Here is a 12,048-nt window from a genome sequence, read left to right on the forward strand (position 1 = left end):
ACGACGACGACTCAAGCGACAGCAGCAACAGCGGCAGCTCCAAGCCAGTGAGGCGCAGGCCCAAGAAGGAGGCGACATCGTCAGTCACTGCTGCCGCTACGAAGACTTCGGCTGATGACCTTGACCTGGACGGCTTCGGACTCGATGCGCTCACCTCCGCTCCAGCGGCGAGCGCCGCTCCGAAGATGGCCATGACTGCCGCGTCCCTGTCAAACGGCGGTGCAGCGCGCTCCACAAAGCCCACCGCAGACGCCGACGATGATCTCCTCCTGCTGGGGCTCGGCAAGGCGAAGACAAAGACAGCTCCACAGGCTGCCACAGCAGCCAGCAGGAGGGCCACTGTCGCCTCTGTCCGCCCTACAAAGCCGCACGCGAAGCCGGCTGCTCGGCGGCGACGCCGCGGCGGCAGCAGCGACTCGAGCGATGATGACGACGAAGACAGCACCGATGCGTCGGCGTCGTCATTGGAGGAGTCCTCCGCGTCATCCGACTCCGGCTCCGACTACAGCTTCAGTGACTAGAGTTAGCAGTCGCACAGGGCGATTGCGAAGCTGGCGAAGGCATGTCTCTCCTGAGCGCCCCTGCGTCTTCACATACCGACTTTTTCGGAGCCGAGTCGCGAGTGCGAACTCGCACACATACACAGGCACAGAGGGAGACACGTCGAGTACTTGGTCATGCGTACGCAAGCACGAAGGACAGGCTCCAGTCGGATGAGCCCCCTTCCTCCCTTGGCACATGCACACAAACGCTCTTCTTTTCTGCAGCTTGTCGTCGCACCGCGCGCCGTCTTCTGTCGTCCTCACCACTTCCTCATTGGGCTGGCACGGGCCACACGCGCGGGCGTGTACTCGCCATCATTGGGATGGGGTGCTTCAGCGATGATGTGATGTGGCAAACGCCCTGGAGCTCTGAGGATCCGCAAATGGACATAAACATCGATGTGCAATGAAAAACAGAGATGAGCGCTGGAGGGCTTTCGCAGGGGTCTTCGCGACTGTGCAGTGCAGCCTCAGCTTCCGCAGCACACGCGTAAACGAGAGAGAGACGTGATGTCTCCTTGTTTGACACATCTGTGCGTCGCGCTCTTTCTATGTGTGTGTGTCTGCCATCCACAAGCGCGACTTTGCGCGTCAGCTCACGAGATGGACTGGCGAATCGCTGCGCCGTGCGTTGCCTCTCGTTTTCCTTTTTCTTTTTCGTGCTCGTCAGCGTCCTGCCATCGCTCATGTTTTACGGCGGGTTGTGCAGGCGCGCACGCGATGCGAACTCCCTTCCTTCTGCTGTCCCGCTTTTGCCTTTCTGCTTTGCCCCTCCGCACGTTCGTACACGGCCACTCGTGTAGTGATAGCTTCTTTTTTCGTTGCTTTTTCGAATCATGGACATGGCAGCTGTTCGCCGCGGCGTCGTCGATCGCAGTGATCGGCAAGGGCCGAAGCTGATCGCCGTGATCATTGGCGAGGCGCTGTTGCCCACACGCCTGCATGGCGGGCGCGCGACCGTTGTTGGCCCGCTGAGCCCCCTCAGTCCCTCCCCTCGCATTCCGGCTGCGCTGCTGCCGGTGTGCAATACCCCCGTCATCGACTATGTGCTTGAAAACTTGGTCCTTAACGGGGTGGATGAGGCGACCATCCTGCTCAACTCCTCCTCTGCGGCGAAGACGATTGCGCACCTCTCCGAGTGCCGCACGGCGCGTGGCAAGCCGTGGATGCTGAGTGACTCCATAAACGTGACGGTGGTCGAGTGCGCGCGCCGAATCAGCACGCTGGCGGACGCCGCGGACGAGATGCGGGAGCGCAACGTCGTTCCGCAAAACGGTTCGTTCCTGCTCGTCCCGATCGACACGGTGGCCTCCTTCACGAACCTGCGCGCGTGCTATCAGACACACCTGGAGCGGGTGCGCAAGGTGAGCAAGTACGCCGCAACGTTGCTGTGCGTCTCCTCTCGCTCCGCTCTTGCGGCAGCCCTGCGCAATTCCTTGATGAACCACCTCGCTGAAGCAGAGGAGGTGAGCTCTCAGTCCCCCGTATCCCCGATCGGCGGCAGTGGCCGCCACGGCGTACTTAGCATCCGGCAGACGTCGGAGATGCTGCGCCTTCGCAACTACACGGCCCCGGTGCTTCCGCGGGAGCGCCACACCATGTTCGTGCTCAACAAGGCAACGCAAGTTGTGACGTACATGGCGCGCTTCGAAAACGGCGAGGAGGCACCGGAGCCGCCGGCGGTGGCGTTCAGCAGCAGTGCCCCGCAGTCGGTGCGCATGGACCTCTTGCCGACCGGCTACATGTTTTGCTGCTGCGAGGCGCTCTCCCTAATCGAGTTTCACATTCGCGACCTCTACAGTTTCCTCAGCACATCTCTGCTAGGCCAGACGGAGATCTACGGCAACGTCTTCGGTCTCATCGAGCTACCCTCATCCTCGGCGGTGCTGGAGCCGATAAACAGCGCGGAGGCGTACATCCAGTGCAACCTCGACGTGTGCGCGCGGCGGCTTTTTCCGATGACGCGGGAGAGCTGCTTTGCCGAGGAGTTGGCCAAGTACGCCGTCTCCTCGACGTGCGAAACTGTCTACCTGCACACGACCGCCAGGTGCGCAAGCAGCAGCCTCATGGGCCCGAATGTGGTAGTAGGCGAGGAGGTGAGCGTGCCGGCCTCGGTGGAGCTGGCCGGGACAGTGCTCGGCGCGCGGGTCGAGCTAGGCGATGAGGCCTCGCTGCGCAGCTGTGTCGTGATGGAGGGCGCCCGAATTGGGCGTCGGTGTGTGCTGCACGGGTGCCTGATCGGGCCCCACGCCGTGATTGGAGATGGCGCGGAGCTCTCCTACGTCGTTGTGGGGGAGCGCTGTGTGTTGGACGGGGTAACCATTAGCGGTGCACCACTCGTTCTGCAGCATCAGGCGATCGAGTGCGACGTGGACGATATCAGCGGCACAGACGAGGACGGCGTTTCAAGAGGTGACGAGGGCGAGGAGGGGTCGTCTTCCTCATCTCTCTCCAGCAGCAGCGAGGGCGCCGTAGGCCACAAGACGGACAAGCTGCTCACCGGCGCCAACGGCCGCGGGCACGCGCTTGAGGACCGCTACAGCAGCAACATTCTCCCAACCAGTGCGCTCTTCACGGAGGACCCGGTGGCGCGCCCGTCGCAGAGCGATGGCGAGGGTGAATCCTCTGAGGAGGACGACGAGCAAGTGCTGTTTCGCCGCAGCATTCAGCGCCACGTCCAGGCGGCGCTCCTGCAACCGTCCCGCATCGAATCCAGCAGCTACGACATGTCCACCATCTGCCTCTCCAGCGGCTTCGGCTACCCCGAGCTGTGCGAGATCGTCACGGAGCTGCTCATGGAGCACCTCCTCAGTACACATCGCGACGAGTCCCCGGCGAACATAGTCGAGGCCGCGCGAGATATGTTCCACACATGGTGCCGGCCGTTCTACAGCAACTTCCTGTCCAAGAACCAGCAGCCGAACATGGACGCGATGGTCGCGACGCTCGAGGGGCTGTGCGGTGCCATCGGCGGCGAGAACTGTCCGCTGCGCTGCTACGGCCCGCAGCTCGTGGAGATTCTCTACTACGGTTGCGACGATGACCTCTACAATGAGCGCGGCTACTGCATTGTGAGCGGCGAGAGCTTGATCGCCTTCGACGCGGAGATGGAGCACCGGCGTGAGGTGTTGCAGCGCTACACCGCCTTCAAGGGTGGCCGGGTCAAGAACAGGGGCGCCGCAAGGCTGTCGAGCAGCAACTCCGACACATCCAGCAGCAGTAGCAGCAGCACCAGTAGCGGCGACGATGAAGAGTCGCGTGACCTGCACGAGGAAGGCAAGGTGCTGGTCGCCGTCAGCTGCCACGACTTCATTATGGGTGTGAAGGACTTCCTCGAGGCTGAGTAGGGTGTCCGTGGGAGGAGTGGGTGGAAGAGGAAGGGCGAGGGGAGCTTCCAGCCCAAAGGGAGGAGGGGGAGAGGCACAAGGCGCACGCGGGCAGCGACGAAGCGGCCCCCGCTCCCCATCTTTCAGCGTTCTTCCCCCCTCCCCCACACCCTGAGCGCATAGAAACACAAAGCCAATATGGCTTCACAGAGGGCTCGAGTGCACGGAAGTGCTGATAACGTTGACCACCTGTGCTTTCCCATTCTCTGCCTCCCCATGATCTTCAACCCGTCCTCACGCGCTGGCTCTTTCGCTGAGGCTCCGGGGCTGAGAAGTCATTTTCTGATAACGAGCAGCGGAGTGCATATGCGTCCACCTTGAACCATCTAAGCAGGCCGCAAGCGTAAACGTGACGCAGCCTTCTCATCAAGGGTGGGTGGGTGGAATCCCAAGAGGTGCTCTGTTTCTCTATCGGTGTTTTGTGTGTACGAGTGCATTCCTAGATGGTGTCTGCGTGTGTGTGTGTGGCGGCGAGGGGGAGGGCTGCGACGGGGACGCTGAGTGCCCGCTGCGCGCAAACCCCTGTCATCGTCTGCATCCACGCAGTTATTGACACACGCGCGCATGTGTGAGGCGTAGAAGCGAGGGCGACGTAGGGAGAGGTGCAGCGCTACGAGGAGGGCGCGCCCGCGTTCTTCTCCTGGTCTGCTATCATCTTCCCTCTCTTCGTGCCCCTTCTTGCTTCTCGAATGGCGATGCGCATGTGCCCCTAGCTCGTCACTGCTTTGCCCGTAGCAAGATCAGGGCGCTGCCTGATCACCGTCTTTGCCCCCCCCCTCCCCCCTCCCTCGCTCCCCCTCGATCCACCGCTTTATCATCATCTCCCCCTTCCCCATTTCTCACTGGCGCTCAAAAACTGTGCGCTTCAGCGTGGCTGCCCTCCAGTGTGCGTGTTCCTTTGGATTTCGCTTCCTTTTCTGGTGCGCGCGCCTGACTCTCCGCCTCCCAGAACCTTCTCCTCCGCTCTCTCGCGCGCACATCAGGGACGTACACACACACACACACACACGTGACGCGCGCACACGTAAAAGGTACACAGACATCCTCACACTTCATAGAGAGAAGGAGGGTGAGGCGTCCATAGAATCGGTCTAACGCATAGAGGCGTGCGAGAGACGTACCGAACTTCCGCGTCGTGCCGCGGTGAGTGCGTGCGCGCTCATGTGTGTTCACGCCTAGGCAAGGCGTTCGCTTGACGCGCTTTGACTACTGTGCAAAATGCTCGACGACCCTTTGGCAGAGCCGGGGCATGCACCACCGTCCTCGCCGCCGACCCTCGCCTCATCGTCCGTGTCTGCAATACAGCACGAGAGCGCCGCATCCGTGATTCCGTGCTCCTCCTCGTCCTCCTCGTCCTCTTCGGCCTCCACCGCTTCAACGGCGACGCGCAGCTCACCCGTCTCCGGCTATGCGATACCTGCCGATACGACGACCCTCGAGGACGCTCCGCTTTCTCTGTCGCGCCTTAAGAGGCGCACCAGAGTCTTGGAGGAGGAGCGGCTGCACTATGCGCAGCTGGGCCAGCGTGCGGCAGATGCCTTTGAGGAGCACCGGCGCGAGCTCACGCAGCTGGTGCAGAAGGAACGGGCCATTCGCGGCCACCGTGAAGACGTGCTGCGAGCTCAGCTGCAGGAGACGCTTCAAGCAAATCGCGAACTTATGGCGCGCGTCTCGGAACAGCGTCGACGGCACGAGGAAGCGTGGGTTGCAGAACTGCAGAGGCATCGCGGCAGCAACACGGGCCAAGGCGAGTTGGAGTCGACGCTGCGGCAGCTGCACGAGGAGTGGGTAGAGCTGCGGCGTGGTTTGGCGGAGACGGAGGCCTCGCATGAGGAGCACCGTCGAAGCCTCGCCGCCTGCTTGCGTGATCAAGAGTGCCTGAGGAGTAGGGTGCGCTCCCTGCAGGATGGACTACGGGGCGCTGAGGCGGCGGCCGCAGCGGCGGAACAGCTCGAGGAGGAGGTTGTGGATGATGGACAAGGGCAAACGGGACCAGCGGCAGCGCCAGTCAAGAGTCCCAAGGAGAGCTGGGCGGAAAAGCCGTCGTCGCGTACATCTGTTGCAGCGTCGCCGCAGCTCACGCGGCACCCGCGCTGCTCGTACTGCGACATGCTACCCAAAGTCTGGGACGCGCCGTCGCCCAAGCGTCGTGTGCCGCGCCGTCATTTTGTGCCGAGCGGTCCGTGGGACGCCTGCAGCCCCTGTCGCGCCTCCTCGCCCTGCACCCACAACGTGGAGGCGATGGTGGCGACCATCGAGCGCGGGAACTACCTACGGCCTCGACTGTACTACCACCGCGTGGGGCGTGGGCCGACTGACGTGGCCGATGCCCCCGTGGCGGCAGCTTCACCGTATCGGCAACGCCGCGGCGGTTTAAGCACGGCGCGGCCACCACCGACTCCTCCAGCTGCATGCACCTCGTCCTGCGCATCCGCGACGCCTCCGCGGAATGGAGACTACCGCCACCTGCACAACTTTCAACACTCGCCTGGGTTGTCGTCGTCATCGACCCCGTCCGGTACTCGCACCCCGGACACACACACGACCACGGGGTCTTCGTCGTCATCGTGCTCGTGCTCAGCCTGCGCGCCCGCCTCTACAAGCGCTCCGGTGAAGGAGAGCACGCATTCGCCATCCGCACGGCATCGTGGCGAGCGCCGGCGCGAGGCCTCGCCGTACCGGCCACGGAGCCGCTGTTTTTCGCCCCGCACCCGAGGCGAAAGGCTCCGAGCAGACACCCAGGCGAGCGCGGGCGTGCGTATGCCTCCGCATCACAGCGAACCCACCACCGCACCGGGTTCATTGCCGGCTTTTCATCGCGTACCATTACCACCACCGCGACCGGCCGCGGACGGCCTGCACGGAGCCGCTCTGAACGCCACTTGCCGTGCTCTTATTACTGATCTGGCTGATATGCGGGCCGAGTACCGACTCTGCCAGCGCCAGCTGCGCGACCCGCACGGGGATTCTGTGGCAGCGAGTCAAGCGATGCGCCGCCTGATGCACGAAATGGACAGCAAAGCAGCCCAGATACACGCGCTGCGCCTGGAGCAGGGGCGCCACAACAACGCACTGCGAGTGCGGGATGTGCTGCGGGAGGTTACGGCAGAGAATCGCTATTGCGAGGCTGTGTACAGCGATCTGCTGGACTTGATACGCACCTAAAGGACCAGCTGTGAGAGGCATCGTCCGAGGGGGCGGGGCGTGTAGCTGCGAATCTTCTCCCCCTCTTGTAGTTCTCACGCGTTGCTCACTACGCAACACACACACACACACACACACACGCACATATGCAAGCATGAACATAGAAAAGCCAGCGAGGCATTGTGCGCAGCACGGTCGCAGCTATGGCGGGCCATCGCGCCATAGAGAGAGCAAGAGAAAAGGAACACCACCCAACACCCTTGGCATCTACGTGCGCAAGGGTGGCGATGCCCTGCACACACGGCACCTGCGCCGTCGACGAGTGCATTAAGCATATAATGGGGCCGGTGCCCTTGTTTTGTGCGTATCCCACTTTTGTTCTTCCCGTTTCGTTCAAGGATACAGTTGCATCGTCGCTGGTGCACAACCGCAGAGAGAAGCGGAGGTGGGCACACCCACACTCAAGCCACACGACGCGTTCATGAGGGGCGAGCGAGGGAGCGTGTGATTCGCATCAGCGTCATCACGCTCACGCTCTCTGTGCTTCTCTGTCTGTGCTCGACATATCCGCCACGACCACACCAGAGCGACCGGCCTCTACCCCGGCTCTGCCGTGCTTCTCCCTCTGCATCCCTCCCCGGTCTCCCGCGTCGGCGCACCTCCACTGCTAATGCCTCGGCATGTACGCAAACTCCCTCACTTCCTCATTCCTTCACTGCAATCTCCCCCGTCTTCTTCCCGCTCCCTCCGATTTGACCGGCCTCCACGTGGGTACCACCTGCACACCCCTCCTGTGTGTCTGTGGAACGCTTTTCATGAACTTGGCGTCCTCCACCGCATGTGAAAAACAGAGAGATTAGTCAGGCACACGCCCGCATAGTTTATACGTGCATACACGCATACACACATACGCAAGGAGTGAGTGATCGTGCGGTCCGCAGCGTACGCCCTCTCCCCCCTCCACCCCCAACACACACACACACACGCACCCTATCGCACGGGTCAGAGGCTTGTGCGCGTGCACGCGTGCAGTCACGGCGTAGAATCGCTCTTGAGCATTAAAGCAAGCAAACTCGGCAACCCGCCATCACCACGGAAGTCGTCTTACGCAGCGGCCATGGACATGCTAACGAAGCTGCTGCCCTACATGGACAAGCACCTAGCCCTGGGCCTGCTGAACCACTACGCGCAGAACGGCGAGGATGTGCAAGATGCCATGATGAAGCTGATCGAGACGACCGGGCTGAACGCCGATGGCAGCATCAAGACAGAGACGGAGGAGATGATGGCCAAAGCAACCGCGGCTGCCCAACCGGCGCTGAAGGAGTTCTTCGACGAGTCCGAGGACGACCATTCCACGTACCAGTTTAAGCTGACGGAGACCGAGATAGGGGAGCGACGCACGCAGGGTGAGCTGTCGCACGAGTTCCTTTCCGAGAAAAAGGGCATCACGGCGGCTGTCATGAATGCGTTGTACAAGCTTGCGTATCTCTACTACGACACCGGCGCCTACGGCGACGCCTCGGAGCTGCTGACGCTGTGCCAGTGCGTGAGTGGTTACGACAACATCCGCTCAGATACGATTCTGTGGGGTAAGCTGATGAGTGACATCGGCGCCGTCAACTGGCAGTCCGCCATGCGTATTGCCGAGGAGATTCGCCGCTTGCACAATGCCAGCGAGGAGGACCTCTTCGGTGCCCCGAACACCACCACGGTGCGTGCGCGGGTGTGGCTGCTGCACTGGGTACTCTTCCCGTTCTTCAAGGGCGGCCTGCAGTATTCGCTGCAGCTGCTGTACTTCATCTTCGATCACCGCCACGACCAGACATACCGCAAGGCCGTTGAGACGGTGTGCCCGCACTACCTGCGGTACATCTGCGCGGCTGTCCTTTTGCACCGAACCCGTTACAGCAACTTTGTTAGCGCCGCGGAGCTGGTGGAGGCCATCTACGAGTACTCGGACCCCCTCACGCAGCTGGTGAGTCTCATTCAGAAGGCTTCCTTCGAGGATGCCATAGCGCTGCTGCCCGAGGTGCGGCGTATGATCAAGGAGGACTACTTCCTGGCCGACTACGAGGACGAGCTCATTGAGAACGCGAAGCGCATGATCTTCAGCAAGTACATGTCTCTGCACTCCGTCGTCTCCATTCCGTATGTGGCGGAGCAGCTGGACATGTCCAAGGCCGATGCCGAGGTGTGGCTGGTCAACCTTATCAGCGAGTCCGTGAAGCATCGCGCAAAGATCGACTCAGTGAACGAGCAGCTGAACGTGGAGCCGCAGACGCGCTCGCTGGAGTCGCTCATCTACGACAAGCTAGACACCGTTCTGCGTTGAACCGGCGCCCCGTCTTCTTCGTTTCTCCCTTTTCCCGGTCTTTGCGGGGCGCCGGCGTGGACTTCTTGCACACTTCCCCACCACCGTGTGTTGGCGCCGTGGCGCCGAGGACGTGAGGACTGCTCGTGGACTCGCTGGTGAGGCGGGTGAGAGAGAGCGAGAGAGCGAGGAAGCCCCTTCCAACAGCTGTCGCGTGCACCTGCGCGCACGCGTGTTTTGGGTGTGCGTTTTATGTGTTTCGTTGTTGTTGCGGAGAGGCTGAGTTGGCCTTCTCCGTTGTCGTCTTGTCCTTCGCGTGCGCCCCGCGTGCGCCCCGCGTGTGCCCTTCTCGCGTGCCTCTTTTCGCCTTACTAAACAAAGCGCGCGAACGAAGCAGCGGGGTCGATCGGCGGCACGCACGCATCGGGGGCGGTGCTGCGATGACGGGCTCGTAACTAAGAGCGTAAGCAGGAGATGCGCGCAACTTTAAAAGCACACATACACGCAAAGGAGAGAGAGAGGGGGGAGGGAGGGAGCCTTTTATTTTCTAACTGTTCCTCATATTGGGGCGTCTGCGTTGTTAGCGTCTGCGTGTGTGTGCGCGCGCACGTTTTTCCGTGTTGTATCGGATTGGTGGCTGCTTTGAACGTGCGTCTGGCAGCGCCAAGGAGCGCACAAGAGTGGAAGGAGGGGGGGGAGGCAAAGAAAGGAAGGACGGCTGCCCGCCCCCCGGTCGTGCACGATCTATGTATCTCTGCGCCTGCCTATGAGAGCGTACACATGTGCACGTGTGTTGTTGTTGCTGGTTGCTTCTCCCCCCTCGTCGTGAGCGCCGGTGCGTTTCGTTGTTCCTCTCTCTCTCCGGTTTCTTTGTGATAACGGTAGGCGGTATCTGCGCGTGTGTGCGGATGTGGATATGGGCGCACTACCTGGCAAGGGCGTTGCCCCACACATGTATATCCCCCCCCCCCATGCCCTCAAGCACCATATCCACACACGCACATACATATGCAACCGCGCGAAAAAAAAAAAACAAATGCCCCAAACCAGCACGAAGACGAAGAGCAACACAAGAGCAGCTTAGCGCGGGCACATGCATGCCCGAGATGCGCACAAGAGGTGTCTAGTGGCGTGTGAGTGGCTTTGGCGGCAATCGTCGTCGATGCACCCCGTTAGCAGAGGGATATACCGTGATGACAATGGGAGAAGGGAGGTGGACGAGGAGGAGAGAAGCCGGTGCGAGCAGTAGCGTTGAGGGAAAGCTGAGAGGGGGGGGGGCGGGACTGCGCTACTCCTATTCTGTGTTTTGCGTTGTTTCCAATTGCTTCTCCCCATCGTCACGCATCAACCCTCGTCTTCCCTTTCCCTTCTTGTGTCTGGTTCATCGCCCTATAGGGGTGCACGCGCGTGTGTTATGTGTCGGCTGTATGCCAGGCGCGCAGCTGATGGCTCCGCCTCGTCACGTTTGCGTCTTCGCTCTTTCCTCTGCGCTCTTCTCCATTTCTTCACCTTGCCCTCTTTTCTTCCTCCCTTATCCCTCTCTGTCCGCGCGCTGTCACGATGCCACACGCACACCGACATGCCGATCTGAATTTGCCCGAAACTCCCCCTCCCTTTCCCTCCTCTTTCCAGTCCTCTGCCTTTGATTGTGGACGTGGGAAAGTACCGCTTCGCTGAAAGGATTGTGCGCAGCCGATGCATCTGTTGCCCTCCCATCTGCCCATCCTCCTCTCCTGTGCCATTGGATTCGTGTGATTGTTGCTTACCGAGGCACGCCACACACAGACGCAGCGGCATACACACAGTCACACGAGAAGTCCGCCAGGCAAATCGATTATACACCTCCGCCCTTTGACCGCTCTGCTAACGGAATCTCTGACGGTTGCTGTGCTGTGCCCACAATCGTTTGCGTTGCCTAGTGCTGTACCACTCATCGTCGTCACCATTGCTTCAGTTCTGGTAGAGCGCACATCCTCACACGTCGTCTCATCCGGCCACGTGCCTCCGCCCCAGAACGCTTCGTTATCTAAGCCCCTCCCCTCCTCTTCCCAGAGAAAGACACACACAGAGAAGCAAACGCGAACCCCTCGTGTGAGTGCGCGCACGCGTGTGACTGTCTCTCGTACTCTCTCTCCCCAGTTGCATGTGCTCCAAGCCTCTCTCGTGCTTGTGAGATTTCGCATGCACGCCAGCTCCCAGAGAGACGCACACACACACACGCACACACATACACACGCATACACACGCACTTTACCCTTTTCATATTTCGTCCGTCCCCCCTGTATCCCTTGCTTCTCTTCGTTGCTCTTGCCTCTCTCCCCCTTCTCTGCAACTCCTTCCCTGTACCGGCCCCACTCTACTCTAAACGCAGACATACACGCACACACATACACACATACATATACACTGGCCCATTGAAACGCCTCCACAGTACTCCTTGCCTGCCTTGCTTGGAGGAGGGGTGGAGGTGTTTACGGCCCACTCTCGCCTTTGTTGCAGCTGCTGCTGTTGTCTCTGTGTCGTGTGTGTGTGTGTGTCCTTGCACCAGCTGCATGTACTCCGCGCGCTTTTAGTTGGCCTGTTGCTAGCTCTCTCCCGACTTTCGCTGTCGTTTTCGGCGTTTGGTTCTGCCCCCCTCCCCATCCCTCCCCCCACAACACTC

The 12,048-nt window shown here is 61.0% G+C and overlaps 3 protein-coding genes across 3 annotated transcripts; all 3 read left to right on the forward strand.

Moving 5' to 3' along the window:
- Positions 1-1,378: 1,378 nt before the first annotated feature.
- Positions 1,379-3,889, forward strand: LINJ_28_2460 (conserved hypothetical protein; the record flags this gene model as incomplete). Its single annotated transcript, XM_001470235.1, has 1 exon — positions 1,379-3,889. The coding sequence occupies one exon, from the start codon at positions 1,379-1,381 to the stop codon at positions 3,887-3,889; it is 2,511 nt and encodes an 836-aa protein (XP_001470272.1).
- A 1,698-nt stretch (positions 3,890-5,587) lies between these two features.
- Positions 5,588-7,093, forward strand: LINJ_28_2470 (conserved hypothetical protein; the record flags this gene model as incomplete). Its single annotated transcript, XM_001470236.1, has 1 exon — positions 5,588-7,093. The coding sequence occupies one exon, from the start codon at positions 5,588-5,590 to the stop codon at positions 7,091-7,093; it is 1,506 nt and encodes a 501-aa protein (XP_001470273.1).
- A 1,096-nt stretch (positions 7,094-8,189) lies between these two features.
- Positions 8,190-9,407, forward strand: LINJ_28_2480 (putative eukaryotic translation initiation factor; the record flags this gene model as incomplete). The annotated part of the gene is made up of 1 exon (XM_001470237.1): positions 8,190-9,407. The coding sequence occupies one exon, from the start codon at positions 8,190-8,192 to the stop codon at positions 9,405-9,407; it is 1,218 nt and encodes a 405-aa protein (XP_001470274.1).
- Between the last annotated feature and the right edge of the window lie 2,641 nt (positions 9,408-12,048).

Source organism: Leishmania infantum, chromosome 28, assembly GCF_000002875.2.
Source record: "Leishmania infantum JPCM5 genome chromosome 28".
Taxonomy (NCBI): Eukaryota; Euglenozoa; class Kinetoplastea; order Trypanosomatida; family Trypanosomatidae; genus Leishmania; species Leishmania infantum.